This window comes from Dermochelys coriacea, chromosome 12 (assembly GCF_009764565.3).
Source record: "Dermochelys coriacea isolate rDerCor1 chromosome 12, rDerCor1.pri.v4, whole genome shotgun sequence".
Taxonomy (NCBI): Eukaryota; Metazoa; Chordata; order Testudines; family Dermochelyidae; genus Dermochelys; species Dermochelys coriacea.
In genome coordinates this window covers 21,673,125-21,695,906 of record NC_050079.1, presented here as the reverse complement: position 1 = coordinate 21,695,906, position 22,782 = coordinate 21,673,125, and the positions used below count along the sequence as shown (strand labels likewise).

At 38.5% G+C, this 22,782-nt stretch overlaps 1 protein-coding gene across 6 annotated transcripts in view; it reads right to left on the bottom strand.

Moving 5' to 3' along the window:
- ZNF536 (zinc finger protein 536) overlaps window positions 1-22,782 on the bottom strand; it is a 415,977-nt gene that overhangs the window by 126,197 nt on the left and 266,998 nt on the right. For 4 of the 6 annotated variants that reach the window (XM_043494950.1, XM_043494953.1, XM_043494952.1 and 1 more), the window contains one exon: window positions 21,144-22,723. In XM_043494950.1, coding sequence (XP_043350885.1) covers window positions 21,144-22,723 — 1,580 coding nt within the window. The remainder of the gene's footprint in view (window positions 1-21,143; window positions 22,724-22,782) is intronic. The other 2 variants (XM_043494954.1, XM_043494955.1) reach the window with 1 other exon arrangement.

Genomic DNA, 22,782 nt, shown 5'->3' with positions numbered 1-22,782 from the left:
GTCTCTAAGGTGCCACAAGTACTCCTTTTCTTTTTGCAAATACAGACTAACACAGCTGCTACACTGAAACCTACATTTTATAGGTAACTGCAATGTCTCAAAAGCTATAACTCCTCCCCGAAGCACTGTATTGGCCAAGAAGGTGGTTTCTATCTCTCTTTCTCTCTCTCTCTTATCCCAGACTCAAGGTTAAATGCTACAATGGCTAATATAAGGGGAAAGGAGAAAAGTTAGTAATGAAGCACAGAAAACTCCAACCCAGAAGGGTAAGATCTGGGATTGGGGAGATGGCTGTAAAATCACACAGTTTTCACTACAGCATCAAAGTGGGACAGAGATGCCTGCCAAGCTCTTTCACATGTTTCTAAAACTATATCATTAAGGGCACTATCGCAGCTCTAAGAGGAAGTGTCATGTGTGAATGATATCGGGGTATATGCACGCACTCTTCTGGCAGTGGCACACAATGTATACAGGGTGAGTCACTCCTGAGCAGATCATTAGTACACTCAAAGGCTGTAGCATGCAATCCACTAATTGCCATGCTTCAGCTGACAGCAACTGCACTGGGGTGGATGACCCTGTACTCCACCACATCCAGCCTCATTCCTTGTGCAGATGGTCTCTGTCCATGCCAGCCCACCCAACTCCCTGGCTGTCTGACTGCCTCCTGCATTTGTGGGCAAGGGAAGGGAAGAATTCCTTGCACTTTCATTTCTACTTCCTTATGCATTCATGCAAGAGCAACCACAACATAGGCCTAAAGGGCTGTTTAAATAATATTGCCTAAACTACAGTACAACTGCATTGCAGTGGATATTCCATTCTCTTCTGCTATGGTAAGTGCATGACAGCAACTCATTTAAACAGACTAAGTAGTATTTACTTAAAAAATACAGAAAAAAACAGAGAATAAATTTGCTGTAGCTTATATTAGACTGTATCCTGTCCTTATAGGGCATTCATGCAATGAGGTAATAGGTCTTTTCCATCTCTCACTATTATAATCCTCTATTTTGCCCTAGTAATGCTAGGAAAGAGATGCCACCCAGACAACATGCAATCAGACAATCACCAAATAAGATGCAAGTAACAGTCACCAGGTGATAGTGTGAATATTAAAATGATCAATAGCAACAGGCCCAGCAATTGACAGTAACAATCTATTGCCGGCAATGGGAATGTGCCAAAACAGCATCATTCTGAACCAAGACTGCATGGCGGCAAAGCTACCCATGACTTTCATGGAAGTGCTCTGGATGCATTGGTCACTGAGCCACTAAGAAAGATTTACCAAGTGAACATAAGCCACTGTACAAGATAACATAGGATGAAATCTACCCAGAAGCATGACGGATGCCAAAACAGCAGAACTGTTATTGCAGGACAAAGAGGAGTTTAGGGAGCGTTTAGGGAGACTCCGCACTTAGTGTGTGCTAGGAAGCTGGGCTCAGCACTGGCTCCGTTTGGCTTAATAATGTGAAGAGGTTTTAGAAGCATACCAGTGGTGTGGTCTGAGGATTTGTAATTATGCAGATTCATGGCTACAGAGCTTGTATATGGGATGCATGGGGATCATGGTCCTTGTACCAGCCCAGCAGATGGAGTAATGGAAATAGAAAAGTTGCTGAGCTACCTCATGCCCTTACAGTAGGTTTAAGGGTACTTTTCATCCTACCAACTAACTGTATTTATGGTTTGCCCAAGAGGAGGAGAAGTAATTCTGCCCTCTTTGATTAGCGACATGTGAGTATCAAAAGGTTATGAAGGTCTGTTTTGTTAAGTATCTAAAACTCTGAACCTCTTTGGTCAAAGAAACTGGACAGGAAATCTTAAATATTTTTCTGGATTATGTCAGAGGAAGAAATAGTGATAAATAGGTTTCTTTATGGGATAGCTACATTTGTGTTTCTGGTTTCAGAGGAAAGCGGGAAATACTGAAGCATACATAGTTTTGTAAAAGAAAAAGGTGAGAACTTATATTTTATATATATATTTTTCATAAAGGTACAAAATGGCATTTGGTTCCTATTTTCTGATTTGTTCATAGTTTATGTGAGGTGATCTTTACTACTGCCTGTAAATCTATCCCTCTTTAATAATAGTTTATGTTTCTTTAAGAAAATACAAAGACTCTGAAGAAAAATATAGAGCAGATGCCATAATATTTCTGATTATTAAGCTAAATAGCCATGTAAAATGTGTATAGCTTACTGGCACCAGTTCCTTCCATACTGAAGCTCGTTTGTGAAATTAATTAATTAGGATAATTTTGTTTAGTTGGTGTTTTTTTTGTTGTTCGTTTGTTTTGTTTTGTTTTTTTTCAAACTTAGCTTGAATAAATGTGTGTTAAGCACAAGAATGAAGAATTTTGCTTTTCTTATCTAATTTTCTTATTTTAAATCCTCACGTCTGTTGGTGCAGCGTTGTACATTCTGGATAGAAGGGATTTATTAAAAAAGCAAACATTTACAAAAATCTATTTTGTGAGGCAAAAATAAAATAAAATAAAATAAAATCCCTTATGCTTTCCCTGAGAATAATTGTCCATCATCGGTTAAGGTGAACAAACAGATTCTACAGTATAGTATAAGCTTCTTTTTTCTTTTAATAAATTAGCTGTGGGGGGAAAAGTATATGTAGGAGACATTCATAAGCAATGGAAAAGGTATATTTAATGATATGTTAAAAATATAGGTTTTTAACTCAATTTCTTAGCCCTTAACAACAAAGCGCGGCAAAAGACAGATGAAATTATGTTCTGACTGAGTACGTGGAATAAACTCAATGGGAACTTATGTATATAGTTATCAGTAGCACTGAAATATGCTTAGGAAAGCAACAAGTCTTTTGTTCTGTTGACAACGGTTATTACAATTAATTCATTTTGTGATTGGTACTTGCACTGACTGACAAGGTGTTATTTTACCTCAGTAAAAGCTAAAATGGTAATACCTACATACGAAATAGCACTGTGAGCTTGCTATCACTCACTCGATAAAAGAAAAGCTCGTATTCAGAAATGCCTGCTCAGCTACCACTCTTAGAAACCCCAAATACTAGTTTGAGGCTTTTTTCCTCTCTACGAAAAGTTTTTGCTTTTGTACCTTTGCAAAGGTTTTGAAAAAATGTCTGATTGCCTGCATTCTGCTAAGGGAAAGAGCAAAACAAACTCCCACATGATAATCAACAAAACACATCTATTGACAAGGCAAAAACCCTCAGAATTGTAAACCATTTGTTTTGTAATCGCAGATATATTTACATTTCACCTCACTTCAGGTTATGTTTCTGTGGCCAAACTATTGCCCTTGGAGGGAGAAGTGCATTTTCCATTGGCTTCAATGGGAGATTACCCCCTGCATCCCCAGGCAGAATGTGATTTTAATCCCACTGAAACACTGACTAGCATAGGCACAAGAAGAGAAGAGAGTTTAAAGGATTAGCAGAGTGACAGCAATAAAACCTTGTAGCATGTTGTGAGGAAGACAAGTGCTAGCCAGTCTAAGCCAAAAAGTTCCTACACCGACACTACCATTGGATTGATGATGATAGCACTTAAACCCCAATCCAGCAACGAGCTACACGCAGGTGGGCCACTGCAAAACCCCATTAACTTCAGTTGTGCTCCAAAGAGGTCCAGGGATGAACCCATGCAAATGACCTAACAGGAATGGGTCTTTACTGTGCAAAATATTGTTATATTCACAGTGCCATGTAAACATTAACAAATCCTCACAACGTCCCTGTGAAGAAGAGAGGTTTTATTACCCATATTTTACTCCTGGGGAAATGGAGAGTTCAAGAGACTAGTCTAAGGGCACATAGTGAGTCAGAGTCAGAGCCAAAGCCAGATTTGGACTCAGAAATCCTTATCCCCCACTAGTAGAGACATTACATGGGGTCAGTGTAGATGCAAGTGTTGCTCTAAGCATTGGGGCAGAGAGCATCAGAAATACAATAACTTTTCCTTCTTTAAAAATGGAAGAAGTTGGAAGGGGACCCACATCTGGGGATAGAGAGTTATGACAGGAGGCTTCTTTTCATGGGTGGGAAGGAGAAAAAAAAGTAGGGGAAATGAAGAAGCTGGTAGCCCCTGACATAACACATTACATTTCTTCTGAGGCATGTAAAAGCTACACTACCTGCCAGACTCAACCGACCAGATTATGCAGCCTGTAAAGAGGACAATGATAACAATTCTGAAACACTTGGTGACACTAGAGTAAGGCCTGAGTGACAAAGTCTGGTTACAGGTCCAAACTTCCCCAGAGTTTCAAGGTATTCACATCAGCCAATTAGAGAAACAGACCAGTAATAAAGTTTGAATCCTGATCTGAATACCATTCCCCCAGGCTCAGGAGTTTAAAAGTCTGCATTTTTATTTTTGGCCAATGTCACAGCTTTACAAACTAACTGAACAGGAATGGGTGCTGTTGTTGAGCAGCAGATATTTGTAGTCATGTAATCTCTTATGGGAGATGTAAGAAGTGTTAGATCATTTGATTTTCACCTTTTGCAGTAAAATCCAGCAAACCAATGAATGGTTGCAGTTCTAGCAAATGGCAAATACCTCATTAGATATGGACAGTTCTGCACATCTCTACCTTTTTTTTATAAGTTAGCCTCACTAAAGCATTGACTTAACAGAGAATCATTATAAATCCCCATTTTGAATTGTTTTATTAGCTGTATTTATCACCTTCTCAAAATTAATTCTATATTTTTAAATTAAAACAAATGATTATTTGCACTGTAATCAATATTAGGACATTTCCCTTTTTTTAAAGGAAAAAATGGAATACAAAGAAATGTCCTTCTTTGGCTGCATCAGTCCAATTTCAATATAATTCAATATTTAATAAATATAATCCTCCGCGTCTGTGCAGGGAAACATAAAAAATGCAAAAGGTTTCATGATCTCCAATAACTTGTATGAAACAAAGTATTTCCTTATTCCTTCCATAAATACTATAGTCTTATGCTACTGGGGTATTTTTCTCCCCATGTATTAGAGTTTGTTCTGAGTACATATAAGAAAAGAGGTTTGCATATTTAATGATTCTAAAAATAAAATGCTACCTATAATCTCAAAAAAATTAGCATCTTTGTCTCTTTAAACTTCTGTGGCTTGATGTTTTTAAAAGGGCAAAAAAATAAAAACCTTATATAATACCTAATTTGTACATCTGTGGTTTCCCTCTGACTCCTGTAGGCACCATATGTTTTTAATTATCATAATAGCCTTAAAGAACCTGTTCAGTGGGAAACACATATGATCCTTTTATTACTGGTTTGTAATTTAAACAGTTTTAACAGAAAAGGTCTGGCTATAAGGGACTGTCAGGCACAAAGGTCTAAAAACCCTATTATTGACCTCTGAAAGCATGAGTTCAAATCCCACCCACTGAGGTGGGACCTAGCGCTCCCTTCTTTGACAGAGGTAATTGGTCACATGTGAAATGGCTCTATAGGACTTTAAAATACAATCTTCAATCTCGAATGACTCAGTCTTTCAGTCAGACTGACAAAATGAGAGCAAGGTCTATAAATATTATACAAGTGATCTACGTTTTCTTCTCTTTGGCTAAAATTATGTGACTGATACTATAAGCAAGGCATCGCGAAAGTCAGAAGCCAAAAATTTCACCAATACTCATTAGCTGTTGCCCTTTTAAATTCTTGTGAGATTCAAGAACATCCCATACACCAGTCCACTGAAAATGGTTGGATATTCTGAGGTTAAAATTAAAATTAACAAATTCAATTCACTCCTGATTCTGGACATCTAAACGCATAATCAGTTTGCTAATATTATTAATTATCATTCAAGCGACAACCTTTGACATTGGCATGCTCCCACAACTTCCCGACTCCAATCACTCAAACAGAAAATCATCGGCATGAAAAGCGACAGCCCTAATGAACAGAATTACAAATAAGAAGTCATGAAACATACAATGGGGAGTAGGCAAAATTTCCCCCCTTTCAGAGAAAAAACAGAAACTCATAGAAAAGTTAACTGCATGACCCAAGTTAAAATTCTGTATCCATCACAAATTCATCACCAAAGCAGAAAATCTACATCCTAAACAAAGACATAAAGGGGAAACATTTAGCCACATTAAGGTTACAAATCTTAGCCAGTCTAGAACCAGACAGACAGAATATTTACTAGAACATCAGTTTGAAATGTTTACAAGTCAGGAAATTTAGAGTAAAGATTGCACAAATATGTTCAGAATAGGTTTGTGGAACCACAACTCCAAATTTTCTGAGATTAAACTTTTAGAGTTTGTAATTACAGTGTTCTGATGAGGTTATTTTTCTGTGAGGAATGTATGCCTGATCCAAAGCTTTCCCCCTGACTCTAATGGGCTTTGCATGGGACGTTATATCTGCCCCACCTTAACTTTAGCTTAATTAAGGCTCAGATCATCCCATTCATGGAGAAGCTCATGCAAGGGAAACAGCGGGGGGGGAGGGAATTTTCCCAGCACTATTCCCTTTGGTAGGGGGGGCTTAAGGGGCTGTGGAACAGCAATACTGCATCCTATCCCAAATCTGCAGGTCTGGTGATCTCTGTGGAACTGAACAGCTCTATGCAAAGCCAGAACAGGCCCCTCTTTCTCTGGCAAGGTGGCTCCTGCCCATAGTCTACTTTCCTTTGCTGGATCAGTTGCAGCCACAACGGAGACCCAGGGGGAGGTAACAGAGCTGCTAGCTGTATTACCTCCTTAACAGATTTTTGCATGGAAATCCAGGCACAGAGGAGGAAGCAGAGCCATAAAGACAGTACCTCTCCTGCTCCATTACTTCCCATCCTAGCTACATGGATCTCACTTCTCATGGAGCCTCATCAGATATGTATCACACAGGATAATCAAAAGAGGTGGATATACAATGCCATGAATGCTCCATTTTCCACCCTGGCCTCCTGCCTTCTCTATGGAAACTCAAACTCAGGAGGGCACAATTTTGATTATTTAGTATGATGGGAATATAGCTTAAATATTTGATATCTAACACATAGCCATTTGCTTTTATTTTACCTTAGTTAGTGTGGCAATGCCTGAGATAGAGGATCAAATTACCCTCTGTGGACTCTCTGGACATCATAATTTCTCAGCAGACTCTCACATACACAGCTCTTTGCTCATTCTCTTTTGTTTAAGAAGTTCTGCAAAGAATTGGGTTATATAAAGAGTTCAGTGTGGAATTCTTTGTTGCAGAAATGCACATTTTCCAACCTTACCACTAGAGCGCCTAAGTTCCTTCAACAAGAGTTATATGACTCCCAGAGTTTAGAAGCTTTATTGTGGGACTTGCATACTCTGTAAGGGCAGCCGCAAATGGTATTTCATCTCCCAAGACTTCCGTTTTCAGAAATTCAGTTTTTGCTGGCCCCCAAATTATATTCCCAATCTTAAAAAAAGTGAAAGTAAAAAAGTACTAATTTGCGCTAATAAATGAATAAAACAAATGTACAAAAGTGAAAAACCATCTCTCAAAATGCATTTTTCAATTAGCCTCAAATTGTCTCCCTCCCGCCACCCGCCAATTCTCCTCTGAGTAAAGACCACATGTGAGCTATTTCATAAAGACAATTTGTTGAGAAAGGGAGCATGTGCAAGCACACTAAGACTTGTAGGACCTAAGCTAAAGCCGACCCGACATCAGCATGGGAGTCTTTGTAGTGACCTCAGTGGGTTTTGGATCAAGCCCATACTAGACAAGGAGCGAAAGCTTTAGTTTAGCTACATAGTCGCTAGCATGGCTCAATACTGAGGCACAAGGTCCCCCAGACATAGGATATTTATTTTGTGTTTTCCTTAAATCTAGGTTTCTGGGTCCAATTTTCTAGTTGGGCAAGAGAGGGTAGGTTATGGAAGAAATGCTTTCTGCCAGCATTAAACTCTCAAATTTGGAGCTGAAACCACACACATTTTTTTCTTTTGTTTTTCATAAATCCAGTGAAAACCTGGGTTTCCCATTCATTCCCACAGGTTTGCTGGCATTATGAATACTTTTGTGTGCTCTACAGTATAGAGAAGCAAGAGACAGATTGTTGGTAAACTTGAACTGGTAGGTGTGCTGAACTCTTGATTCGGAGTTAAAACTAGGAAAACACCAGAAGCTGCCACCTAGCCATGATGGCCAGTTATGATCTCCCAACACACCAACAGAAACAGAGCATTATTCAGAGGACATTCCCACATTGATTAGGTGTTTGTGCTGATCCTGCTATATACAAATCATATCACCGTTTAGTCAAAGGGTTCTCCGAGAACACACAACAGGAGAAAGAATTGACTTGACCCACCAGAAATCATACCATAGCAATATGTGGGGTACATAAGACCCTTGCTTACATGCAACAGAAATGTTAAGACCAACCAATTAGAAGTTAGTCCAATCATTCCTCATCTCCATTTCTAAGTGCAAAGCCAAATGCTTCTTTCTTTCCTCCCTCTTCCTCTCCCATAAATCACTCAAGCAATCAAATCATCCTTAATAGAAATCTCCAGTCTGGACATGAGATCTCTTTCCTTCTCTAATTAAGGATCCCCCCATTATTATAAGGATCCTCTAAACTTCCAAAAAGGGGATAACAATACTACTGTGATCCCATCTGCACGCAGCAATGGGACTGTAATGCAAGAAGCATAAAACACCAAATTCCCACAGACAGCATCTGTCTTACTACAAACAATGGACCATTAACTTGTAAATAATTCTGATTAAGCTGCAGCATTTTCCCCACACAAACAGTAGGGGAACAGAGGGGGAGGATTTTTCTAGTGGGTGCACCAGTTCTCTCCTTCCCCAGCGCCACCACTCAATTTTTTTATTCAGCTGATTGGACCCCCCCCCTTCCTATTCCCCATGGTTTGGTTTTCATGTTCTGACCTTATCCTGCTGTCAATCATTTCTGCAAATAAAGAGGAAGCCGTCATGTTAATGGGATTCCCACCTCTATCCTTTGGGAAAGCTTCTCTATGTTAATTTTTTTCTTCCCAATGTACAGTTATATAACGATTAGTGAACAAACCCAATAAGCCCTTTCGTTTTCAAACTGCTCTTTCCATAGGGGATTGGTAATAGGATATAGAGCCTTTCACCTCTATGTTGCCAGCTTGAATCCTGTGCTGTGACCTATGGGTGTTGCCATCTGATGGGTGCTTGACAGCCCATGTGTAATGAGTTTGGTGGCAGGTGCATAGGTGTCCTCAGAAAAAAACAAGCATGCATAATAGTTGGCAAAAATTGTCCCCCTTCTTCCTGTTCTCAACAGAGAGGTCAAGGAGTAAATGGTAATGGAAGTCTGAACGATCATCTCCCTCTAGCTGTGATCCCCTCAAAGTCAGGTGTGAGGCATATTAGTGGGCAGCATAGGGAAGCTTGAACTGCTGTTGCCACTGTTCCACCTGTCCAGTGGAATAATCATGGACTTCAGTCTCAAGGACAGAATCTGGCACATTCAACCAGCAATCAATTTGCCACGGTGAGATGTAAAGGGATTTAAAAACCAAACAAAGCACAGAGATTAGAAAATGGTTAGTCATACAAATGGTCGCATTAAATAAAACCCAAATAAGACTTACATGGTCCCCTGTCCTAGGGTTCATAAATCCATATACATGGCAGCTGTGTATTGGAGAGGGTCTGACTTTCGTCTTTATCCAATTTATCCATTTCAATGCAGAAACCTTTTTTAATGCATCTGTTTTGATAAATGTCACATCTCTCCACAGCTACAATGTGTTTTGGGTTTTCTCCTAACTTCCCTTATTATACATGTGAAATGTTCTGGATCAAATGAACTTTTTGGTGTTAGAAAAGCAGATTGAACTAATTAATCTAGAATAGACAAAATCTGATGAAAAGCAGGCAACTGAAATTTTAAACTACAACCATAGCATGATTTGACTTCTCTACCAATAAAAACATCCCGCAGATACACCATCTATTAAAACCTATACAGGTTGTGCTTAATGGCCATAGAACTTTGAAAGTATTATTTCAGCCACCCAAAGGTCACAGCTAGTTCCAGGAATCCAAGAGAATATTGAAGATAACATTGAGAGTGAAAAGGAGAGGATGCTGGGAACATTGAACACATGAATTAAACAGGAATGAAAGCATAAGTTGTGGTAGATCTTCAGCCCTAATGAAAGCCCCTTTGTGCTGATCTGGTGGCATAAAGTGTCCGTAAAGTTGCCCTACAAGGGCAGTTGATGATTCCCCTTGGGCAGGGGAATCCCTGGGTTGTATAGAACAATATGCCCTCCCACTTGCCACAGCCTTGGCATAGCAGATGGACTGAGGGCATTGCCAGAGGGATGGAGCATTCTGGTAATGCCCAGAATGGGAATGGGGGCTGTTACCAACTGGTACAAGTTAGAGCAGTCCTGAGATCCAAAATCATGGATTTGGCTGTAAGACAGACTCAGATGGGAACTGGAGCCCTGAGGGATTTCAAAGCTGGGGAGTGATCAAGTCCTTTTGGAGGTCAGTGGCATGAGCATTCCACTTTCTGTAAGATTCATAGAATATACCCCTCTTTAGTGAGTGACAATTTTCCATCTGATCCACATCATAGCATTCTATTTTCTACTCCACTGTTGGTCTGAGCACAAAACAATGGATGGTCCATGCAGGAACGACTAAAAAACATGCACCAGAGAAACACACTGTGGATCACAGAAGATCTGCTTAAAGAAACTCATTCCCCTATATTTCATTGTGAGGAGTTAGTTAGGGTCTGGGTGTAAATCACTGAGGTTGGGGTTGAAGTTCAGAAACACCTATTTTTAAATGCATATGGTCCTGTCAGCTGAATCTTATTACAGGGGAAAATCTTAAACCGTGTTTGATGTCCAGCATAGTGATCTATCCCCTTCTGTTCTCATGTGTCTGGAAAGTATCTGAAGTCTGTGATCTTTGTTCTTAGTGTGAAGAACTTCTTTTACCTTGTTTCTTGTATAATGCAGAGTGTTCTTATTTTTCTCCTCCACTACGCGGTTGTGAATAAACCTTATTCTCGTTTATTTATGACCAGTGAGTGTGCTGCTGAATTAAAAGGTATCAAAGGTTACTGTAATCATGAAAGATCCACCTTCAGGGAATGTTAAATCCAGACAAGTGTAACAGGAGTGTTGTAGGGAAGAGTATCCAGACCAGGTACATGTATTTAAATCAAATAGACACTGATGGTGGCAGACTGCAAAAATCTTCTCCTACCAAGCCAAGCTAGTACAGTAGTGATGGGTGAGATCTGTGACCATGATTTTTGGTGCTTCTGCTCCCCCTCCCCTGGTTCATCATGAAGATAAAGTTCATGAAAATTTCTCTTTTTAACCCCTGCTTTTGAGAACCCCATTAGAATACTAAATCCTACAGTTGATGTAGACTGGATGACATCTTCTACTCTTGCTACTGTTGCTCTAACCACCCTGAGAGGTCTCAAATTGGCTTTTATCAGTCCGGTTTATGTTTTGACAATAACAGAAACACACAGGGATTGAAATCCTTCCCAGCAGCTAACCAGTAGTCTACTGTCTTGCTACAGGAAATGACTGTTCCTTTCAAACTTAGCATTGGACAAACTCCAGAGATAGTCAGTGGTATAATCCAAGAAACATGATCATATCTTGGAAATATTAGTACAAAGGCCCATACCTAGAATCGCTTTGGAAAAGCCAAAACAATTGTTTACTGAGAAATGTTTCTTTTCTACATATGACGCATCAACCCTTGAAAAAAAACAGGATTTCTTTACTAATACAAGTGCTGACACAGCCTTCACTAACGTGGTGTGACTGCAGCTGTATAATTACAACTTTAGATTAGATGTTCTGGACCTTAGGTTATGATGTGCAGACAAACGTTCCTTTGTATTGCAGAGAATTTTTCTCTTTAGTCATATTACCCACAGGACAATAAGGAGTACATTCTCAGATCAATGCATAGAAATTTAAGCATGTAACACCCAGTAGTATCACACATGACTATACCCCGTGGGGGTCGAGGAGGTTCATCATTGCCTATACCATTTTTTTTTGAGAAGTATGATCCAAATAAAAGGAAGAATGATCTTACACCGAGTAGGGATAAATGTTACAGTTGTCTCACAGATGCTCTAGTATTTCTAGCGGTTCCAAAATAGTATAATTGTCTTACTGCTCAACTACAGATTTTTCTCAGTAGAACACAGAACACTAAAATGTCAGGTCCTGACTCATGGCGTTTTGGTGAATAAATAAGAAGCACCAATAAGTTATTCAAAACTGACAGCTTTAGTGAAGATGTGCCATTGGGAGAAGAAAATATATAGGCTTGGTTATATTTGTCCCTTACTTCCATTGAGTCTTAAGTGGTGTATTAAATAAAATATATCCTCCTAGGGGCCCAGTTCTACCAATACTTAATACCAGGCCTTATACCTATTACTAGTAGTAATACCATTTATTCCACTGGAACTACATGAGTACTATATCCAGTGTTTACAGTATCAGGCCCATTTATTACTTACTTGTCATCCTTTGCTTTCTTTGTATCCTGAATAAGATCTCATGTGAGTCTATGGTGGCAGGGCTGGTTAAAGACTTTTACTACACGCCCTTTGTGGGGGAAACAATTTGGTTGGCTTGCATTCACCCAAAAGCTAGGTAGGTAATTTTAAAAAACTGCACAGTGTGAGATGCTTATTAATAAATGGTATCTACTGAAAGACAAAACAAGATTAAATAAGAAGGATGATTTGTATAGACCTGTATGCTCAGAGTATTCAATAGATTTTGTACATAAAGGGCCTGTCCTCAGTGAAGCCAAATTCCCAATGACTTCAATTTCAGGACTGGACCCAATTTGCCGCAAATACAGTAGTTAGTCCCGCTCAAAGGTGCAGCCCACTAATTAATATATAGCTATATATATAAAGGTCATGAGCCTGATTTTTTTTCTTACTTACACCTGTGATACTCTTGAGTAATTCCACTGGCTTCAATGGAACTACTCCTAGTTTACACCAGTGTAATGAAAAGGAGAATTATGCCCCATATTCCCTGGAAATCCTCTCTCACAGAAGGGCAAAATGTAAATGCACTGTTTATGTATCTAACCAAACATTGCATTGTTCTAATGACAGATGACTAAAGGGGGAAATCTTGCCAACTCATCACTTAAAAATTAGCCTTTTCTTTAAGTTTATTTATTAAAAATGCAACAAGTTGCTTTGTAGAGTTTGCCTCTTAAAGCATATAAATGGTGGATTCTATTAATCTTCCAACAGATAAACCAATTTCTTAGAGTTATGTTGTAGACTGAATTAACAAAATGACTCAAAACTGCACTAATGGTTAACAGCTTTTTTTTTATTAGCAACACTGAGATAAGTTATTGAAGCATTTTTTAGTATTGTTTTACATTCCATTCAAAAGTGACCTAACTTGTAACTCCATATACATTTAAAGATATAGTGTGACACTTATTCAGAAAGCAACAATTATTAAAATTTACATGCTTTCATTACTAGGAACCTTAATATATTTTCTAATTATTTCCAACAATACTCTATTCCAAAGCACATGATAACCCAGTAGAAGTTTACACATTTTGCTTCAATCACAGGTTTTAAATTGTGGGTGTCAAAGTGCTGTTCATTGAATTTTACTGTCATTTCTTGGTTAATATTGGAAAACCTGGCACAATATATTAAACTGGAAATATTGTTTAAAGAATATGAAAAAGATAACTACTGTAATTTTTTCCCTGCTAATGCATTACAAAATACAGGACCATTAAAAACTCAAGTAGAAGTGATAATAAATAACCTTAACAATTTTAAGGGAACTTTCCCTTATACTAAAATCCTTTCCTTAGGCTTACTAAATACATAAATAACTAAACATATTATAAACCTCTATTTTGAGGTTACTGTGATGATTTGTTGTACATTGTAAGTGTATTGTGTATACATATATTAATGCCTTCACTTAAGAATATTTGTTTAATAAACATAGGTATATAAATTTTTCTTTTGCTGAAATAATTAACAAACCACACAATTAAATTTATCCCAGGTCCTATAATTATCTGGGAACATCAGATAAAAAAAAGCAATTCCAGCTTCAAAGTATTGTAAATAACAAGTTGTGAGAGAACGTTCTAAATTACACAGATTTCAAAGAAGAATTTGGCCATTTATTTCTGAAAGCCTGTAAAATAAAATTGCAATGGCTGTCAGACTAAAGTCAGCCTTATATAAGGAATTATTTGTACATTTAGTTCTGACTTAAGCAAGGATGTTTAAACTGTTAGTGCAAGTATATGAGTAGCTATGGGAGACACTGTATATCAGATCTCAGAACATACAAACCTGAGCCAAAACCCAGATCAGAATATCTTCAAACTTCGGAAAGGTCTGGGAACAGCTCTAACCTTTTTGGCCCATTCCAGTCTCTAGATTTAAATAATAGCCAAAAATATTCAATCATTCTAATTTAAATTAAACCTGGGCATTACAAATACCATAAAAATACACTGTACATGAGTTGAAACTCAGGGTAAAGTCATACAACTCTAATCTTATATCATTATTGTGACTATGCCTTTCTATACTAGGGTTTGCACTGCTGAACGCGGCCTCTCATGGCTTGAAACTGGAGCAAATACCCTAGTGTAGACAAGGCCTCCTTTTCCAAACACCTGTCTCCCTTTCAGATCCAAATCCAGTGAGACACTGAATGCCCTTAACTTCTATTGGGAATAGAGGGCATTTAGAACCTCTCAGCAATATCAGCTATTGTAGGGGTTAATTATCTACTATGCAGGTGGATGATGGGGTGGAGGAGGATACCATAATATGAAAAAATTAAGACATCAAAAGTGTGCATCATCAAACATTATAATATTAGTGCCCATCTTATCACCAAGCTGGGTTCTAATGTTACACACTATGATAAAATTAAATGATAATATGAATATAACAATGAAATGTAAAGCCAAACAAACATAAGACCTGATCCTGGTATCCTTAATCATGCAAGTAGTCCCACTAATTGAGAATAAGGGATGCAACACTGGGTCCTTAGCTTCTGCTTAAGAAGTCACTGTTGATTCAGACAGTAGCTTTTCAAGCCAAAAATATGCAGCAAAAGGAAAGTAACGTAAACAAGGCTAAATGTCAACACTGTTTGCAGACTTACAGACACCATCCATTTGTTTGTGCTGAAATGACTAGCGAACCATTTGGCAAATACAATGCTATTCACAGACCAGCCCTGTTATCCAGCAGTGCAAACTTCACTGGATCACTGGCTTTCCCAGTTAATTTAAAAAAAGGAAGAAAGCCATATGAGTTTGGTTTGATATTGCCATGCAAATGGCAATGCATCGTACATAAATGCAGCTGAAATCTAATATGGAAGGTCCAGGTTCAGATCTCACTTACATTGGTATAAATCAAGAGTAAATTCAGAAATGTCAGTAGAGACACTGTAGTGTAAGATCCAGTTCTGAGATCAGAATCAGGTCTGGAAAATTTTGACTGCAAAGTGACTTAAATCGTTTCAAAAACTCTCCAACTGATAAAGAAGCCAAAATAAATACTTTATGCATTTCTATAGTGGCTAAAGAAGAAAAGAATTCTCTTTCTCTGGTTACTCTTAACACTGCAGCTCTGAGCAAATTTTTGTGGTGCCTTGCACTAAATTAAATGCATTACAAGATACTGCAAATGGACATGCATACTACAGTTTCCTGCACTAAAACTGAACTTATTACTCACAGCTGTCCAAAACATTGGAACTTTTCAGATTTCTTTTGTTTCTGTCTAAAACAGGTTTAATTGTACAAACGAGCTACAATAAGGATTAAGTTGAAGTTAGCACAAGGAAAACAATTAAAGCAACCGTTGTGTGTACTATATTTGTTAGTTATATCACTATAGAATTTCGAAGGTGTTAGTTGGGGTAAAAATCTTTCTGGTTTTGACTCCTGAGGGAACAGGCATTTACTCTGACTAAATCCATCTACTAAAATATCAGGGTAATGTACTATAATTATGTGTCAATAAAGCAATAATAATAAGACATTAACTATCTTCCTCTAATGCTGTTGGACAAAAGCTAAGATACTGCTCTTTCAGGGACCAAGCCTGGGTGGGGCACCTCCAGACTTCAAAGGAAGCTGAAGTTTCTCAGCATTTTGCAAAATCAGACCCTAAAAGGACTGCTTACATACAAAACCAAGGATCTCTCCAATTTTCACTTAGGGACAAAAAAGATGATTGGGTGGAGCCAGTGCAGGGGACACAGCACCAAATGGAGTGGAACATGAGAGCTTGGGGAAGCGAATTAGATTTATTAGAACATGGAATTGATATCGATATGTGTAAGTTCTGTACCACTATTGCATTAAACAACCAACTGATGCTAAATACTGTCTCTGTCCAATAGTGTGGAGACTACTAGCTGTTCTTTGAAAGCTTAAATGCAGTCCAAGTGTAAATGGAAAATACAGATTTTTTTTTGGTCAGAGTCATAGAGTTTAACACCAGGAGGGACCATCTAGTCTGACCTCCTATATATCACAGGGCACCAACACCACCCAGTACCCAGCGAACCAAGCAGGTGCCTGGGGTGGCAGATGTAAAGGGGAGGCAGGATATCGGGCTCTGGGGTGGCAATCCGCCCTCAACAGCTGTGGGAATTTGGCATCCGCTCCATCAGAGCTTGTTTAGTGCTTGGCGGCAATTCAGTAGCGGGGACGCGACTCTTCTTTGGTCACCGGCAGCAATTCGGCGGCCACATCATCACTCCACTTCCGTGTTTGGAGGCAAAGTTTTTTGTTTGTTTGTTTTTTTGCTGCTCGGGGCGGCAAAAATACTAGAGCCAGCCCTGCCAGTACCTGCACACTAACCCCAACAACCAAAATTAGACCAAAGTATTCCAGCCCACAGGACACTACACTGTTATGCGCCATAGGCAGAGAATAGGAGGGACTGAGGTGCACCAGTGCCTGAGGCCTCCAGAATGACAGGGAAATGATTAAGTGAGATATACCCAGATAATCCTGGAAAGTGACCCACACATACACACTGCAGAGAAAAATGAAAAAAACCTCATTACTACCAATCTTGCCGGGGGGGAATTCCTTCCCGACCCCACATATTGCGACCCGTTAGAGTTTAACGCAAGAAGGGATCGTCTAGTCTGATGGGAGTAAGCACCTGAGGGACAGAGAATGCTTGGTACCACCTCAGAGCACTGGCCCATCACAGCCAGTATCCTATCTCCAGCTGTAGCCAACCCTGATGCTTCAGAGGAAGGAGATAAAAAGTACCTCCCAGAGTACAATGGGGGGAAAAACCCTTTCTGATTCCTTAAGACACAAAGCAAAAAATACTAAACAAGGTCATATCAGAAAATAAATCCTGTATAAATTAGTGACTCAGAACAGGAGATAAAACAATGTTATAACAAGAAAACTAAAAGTACATGGAAAGGTAGGTAGTGAAATGGATGAGGCCTAAATGGAAAGAAATATTGATTGTCTAGTCTTTTAGTAATAGGATAGGGACAGACCATGCCCCCATCAATATCCAAATGGAAACAGAGATTTCAAGGTGCAAAAATATGGATATTCCGACTGAGTAAACCTTAAGAGACAGAAGCCTTTTTGTGACACAAAATCATCACTCTTTATACCTTTCCCAAGTGAAATGAATACTATCAACAGCTAAACGGGGTGCTACAAATCGGTTGCTAGATGTACAGGCAGGCCCACATTCCTGAATAATATGAGATATCAGAAGCCATCTAATTCAGCTCATGGAAATATCCACTCAAGGTTCCAATACTAAATTTGGTGAAGTTAAAGAAGGTCAGGAGCACTTAGAAATAGTTCTAACTACATCAAAAATGTGGTCATACCTCCCTCTCCTTCTGCTCCCCTTCCAGCCATGGTAAGTAAAGGGAAATATTAAAAATGTCTGTAAGTATTTTATTAAGTAAACTTCTTGATGTGGAAAATGTAAATATTCTGAATAATACATAAAATAATAATACTTTACATTGGTGTAGTGCTTTCCATTCAAGTGTCCCAAAGCATTTTACAAGCATGAATGAATTATGCTTCACAACATCATTATATCCATTTTCTACATGAGGAAACTGAGGCACAGCCAGATTAAGTGGCTTGCCATGGTCACATAGCAAGCTGGTGGCAGAGTGAGGAATAAAAAATAGATTTTCAGATGCTTACTCCTGAGCTTTAACCACAAAGCCATAATTCCAAAGCAAAATCTGCTGAAAGTTGAGGATGACCTTATGGATCTCTGAAAAACAAAGCTGCTTTCCTGAATCCAGAAATCTAACTTAACAAGTGTGCCAATGGGAAAAGTGATCTTAACTAATTCAGACAAAGATATTATTTTATTTCAGTTATTAGAAAAAAAATCTGTTCTGACTCTGGAAAGAACAATAGTCTTGTCCCAGCAATGACACAGGGGAAAAAAAAAGTGCAAGGATTGCATCAAAGAAATGTCCTCCTAATGCTCTCTCTCCTAGGATGTTCCTGATTCCACATGGTGGTAACTTGAACATCATCAGATGTGGAAAGGGGCCAACTTTGTACAATCTCTGTGGGCTCCCAGAATACAAAGCACATGCATAAGCACAAGAATGATGCCCTGATAACAGATTTGGGTCTCTGCCTCTAGCTTTCTGATTGCTGAGACAATAAAAAAGACAGAGACGGCCCATTACTGAGGTGGCGGTCTTCATCCAAGTGGAAGGCTAAAGCAAATAAATTCACAGAGGGCGCCTGCTGATTAATCTGCAAGTGCAGAAGCATCAGGTGAGACTCCCCAAGCTAACACTCACAGATGGAGCACGATTTCACAGTACAAAACGTCATAGAGAAAATGAAAACACAAGACAGAAGTCGTTACTGGATGGTGTCTAATCTAACCAAATAAATAAGTAATTATCACCACTGGGCTTGTTGATCCTGGTCCTCTTTTTTTAAGAGGTATATAGATGTTTTAAATAATATATTAAAATATTCAACATTTTAGTCATGTTCTGCAAATACACAGTAGAAATGTCAGCTAAGAATTTTAAAATGCTATTTTTGGAGCGGGGAGAAAAGAGGACTTGCATTGCATTTTTAGTACACAAAATAGCTTACAAAATAGAACAGACAAGCTTATGTTGTGTTGCTTTTTTTCCTTATGCTTCAAATTAAATGCAGGATCACTGGGCAGAGCTTGGGAGTCAGTCTTTAAACTCTCTGTAACTCAGCAACTCTTAATATACCTACTGAATTGACTGAAAATGGAAAAAACTAATAGAAATAATATTACCTCATTTCAATAATATTAGAGTTGGGGGAGGGTTGGTATGTGTGTGTGTTAATTGTTTTCCAGTGGCTGGATTCTTGCTGGTAAGCAGATTCCTACAGGTAGTGTGAAAGGGCAAAATGCATGTTATTTTTAACACTGCAACTAAATGGAGGAGCTGGAAAAAGTTTGGTGTGTCTTTTAATTTTTCTATTTTTAAAATTATGATTTCTTTGTCTTGTTTTTATTTATGACTATGAAACTGGTGAATTATATTCCTCACATCGAAATGAAAATGGGAAGTAGGGCTTTATGAATCACATAACCTAAGCTACTGCTAATATTTTTCAAATTGTCAGAAGGTGATTTCTGACAATCTGGAACCATTTCCAACTCTCTAGTTATCTTTTAGTTATTCAGGAAAAATAAATGTACCAACTGAGGCCCAGAGCTCCTGCAAACACTTGTTCATGTGCCTAACATAAAGTACATGTTTAGTCCCATTGAAGCTAAAGTTAAGCAAGGGCCACAAGTGTTTACAGAATCCAGGGCTAAATTTTGAGTTGTCCTAACTTTATTAATCTGGGCTACTGTTTATTTTATCCTGCTAAACAATGGAAAGGAAGTAAATCTTGTCATGAACACTCATCTGTGATTGTGAGTTTTATTTTTGATTAGTTTGAAGGTATAGTGAAACATTACTCCAATCCATTTGTGATTGGAAATATAACAGAGGTCTGTCTTCCTTTGCTGACACTGCTTTTTGAAAAAGACACAGATTTTTAAAGGGATTACATATTACAGTGTTATTCTGCCAGAACTATGCTTACAGAATAGTAGACAAATAAAAAGCTGTTATACGCTCCCCATGATTGTAACTTTTCATTTTTGGCAAACAGACTGTATGAGCTGAGAAAGAAAAACTCCAATTTAGAAACTCAGATAAAGAAGAATAAGAGTTTCTTTCTTTCTTTCTTTCTTTCTTTCTTTCTTTCTTTCTTTCTTTCTTTCTTTCTTTCTTTCTTTCTTTCTTTCTTTCTTTCTTTCTTTCTTTCTTTCTTTCTTTCTTAAATTACCTATTGGCATAATTCTATTTAGGTTATACATAACTTGTACAACCTCCAGTTAGAACCGTGAAAATATAGTTACTTAACCTCTGAAAATAATCAAAGATCACAGCTATATGTTTCATACTGAAACAAGTCACAAAAATGGCAAAGGGCGGTAGGAGGAAACAAATATTAGGTTCCTGGCTACAAACAGGAGCATTCCATCCACTTGGCATTTGATTTGGTTAGTGTTGTGTGAATTTAATATACCCTAATTCAGTATAAAGAAAAAAGTATGAGAAAGCAAGGTTGGCTTGGCAAAGAATCCAGCGTTTTTCTTAAATTTTTATAAAATCAAATACTGAAAAGTTTGCAAGTTACCATGTCAATTTTTTTTAAAAACTCTCCCCCTTCTGAATAAATGGAAGCAGTAAATGTCCCCTGTACATGCCACTAGAACAGTCTATATTTGCTGCTACTCTAATTTAAAAACAATGTCATTCCTAAAAAAATTGTATAAGTGTATGCAACTCTAGACAGCACATAGAAGACTATTCTGCTGTCAGCTACATGCTCACTGATTTATATAGAGTTGCACATGTAATAGAATAGAATTTTGCCCACTGATTTTTTTTAACATTTGTTTTAAATTTGCATTTACTAAGAAATGTGGTTAAGCATGTTTAGAGAGCAGCTTAGTGATTCACAGGATTGTTTTCTGAAATGGTCTGAAAGAAGGTCTAAAACTTACCACACAAGTCAGGTCTCTTGATACATCCACTGCTTGCTGTGCTACTTGCAAGTCCATTAAAGGCTGCTAAGCCATCAGAGCTATAAGCTCTTAGGACTGACAACATGTTCATCTGCTTCTCAAGGACCTGTGGACCCTGTACTTGTTCAGGTTTCATCACACCTTGTGCAGTTTCATGGGAGGAAAGAAGATTCTGGATGTGCCACTGCTTTTCTGTGTGTGGCAACCGTGATATTAGTCCTTGTGTTGGTTGTGAGGTGACTGCGCTTTGTATATTATCACCTCCTTCACTGCTTTCTTTATTTAGGGCAGATAAGTGCTTGTTCATAATATCTGGTTCTGTTTCAATGTCCTCATCTTCAATGTTTTCTTCCTTGGAGGATTCCATATCCTCAGATGAAGCTATGTCAGAAAGGTCATCAGTAGCACTTTTATTTAGAGAGTCAGAGAGCAAAATATTTGGGTCATCTTCAGATGGTGTTTTTACTTCGGGTTTGTTACTGGTGCAAGAATTTTGTGCTCCTGTGCCAATAACACCAGGATAAACACCAAACTGTTTGTAGAAGTCTGTTGTAAAATTACAAAAAGTGGAATCCATATGGCTGGGCCAGGCAGCATTCTTTTGTTCTCCCAGCATCTCTTTATTTTGTCCTTGGGTCATTTTCTCAGAAGCTGAGTCCAGCTGGCTAATCAAATTTGAAACTATTGCCTCTTTGCTGGGCTGCACGGAAGAAGAGAGCAAACTGACTTTGTTTGCTGAAGCTGAAGCCTCCCGAGATTGATCTTTGCTGTTTCCTAAAATATTATCTTTACGTTTAGCTTTGCCTAAGTGATTGGCTTGGAGATGCAAAGCCATTAATTCCATAGATGATGTTGTAAAGGAACAAAATAAGCAGCCATGCCAAGCAATATTGTCTTGAACTGTAACAGATGAACCTGGAAGTGAGGCAGCATCTGGCCTCACAGATAAGTCAAGAGGTTCATACTGTGATTTTTCAGTTTTTCTTTGTGAGGACTTGGTATTTATTTTATCCTCACTGCTCTCTGAGCCCAGAGTTTTTATGGAAAGTGAATCAGATAACACTTTATCCTTCATTTCTTTTTCTTTCTTTAAGGAACTTAAGACAAAGCTGTCCATGAAAGCTTGCAAAGACCCTTGGAAGTTCACACCATTTCCAACCATGCTCTGATATGCTCGGCCAAGTTCAGAAAAGTGTGTTCCTTTGGAAGATATGTCAGAACCCTTCATATTCTCTGAAGATACCTCAGAAGACATGCCAGCTGCTTGTCCTTGTTGATCTCCAGAAGAAAGCATTCCTGATGTCCACTGCTGAGAGACCATGCCACTTCGGAAATCAATACCAGGAAGACCCTTGAAGGCTCCTCTCAGTATGTCTGGTCTGATAAACAGAGATCCTTTACTTGATGTTTCATCCTTGTGTTCCTGACTTTGAGACTGCCCAGGGAGAGGTCCAGCTCCATTCTGTCGCTCCCTGTGGTGCCGTTCCAAGTGGTATTTGAGGGATGCAGACTGAGTGCCTGCATAGTCACAATGTGGACACTTGTAAGGTTTCTCACCTGCAAATACATACAAAAAAGACAAACATATAATATATGTTATCTGTGCTTTGGTCTAT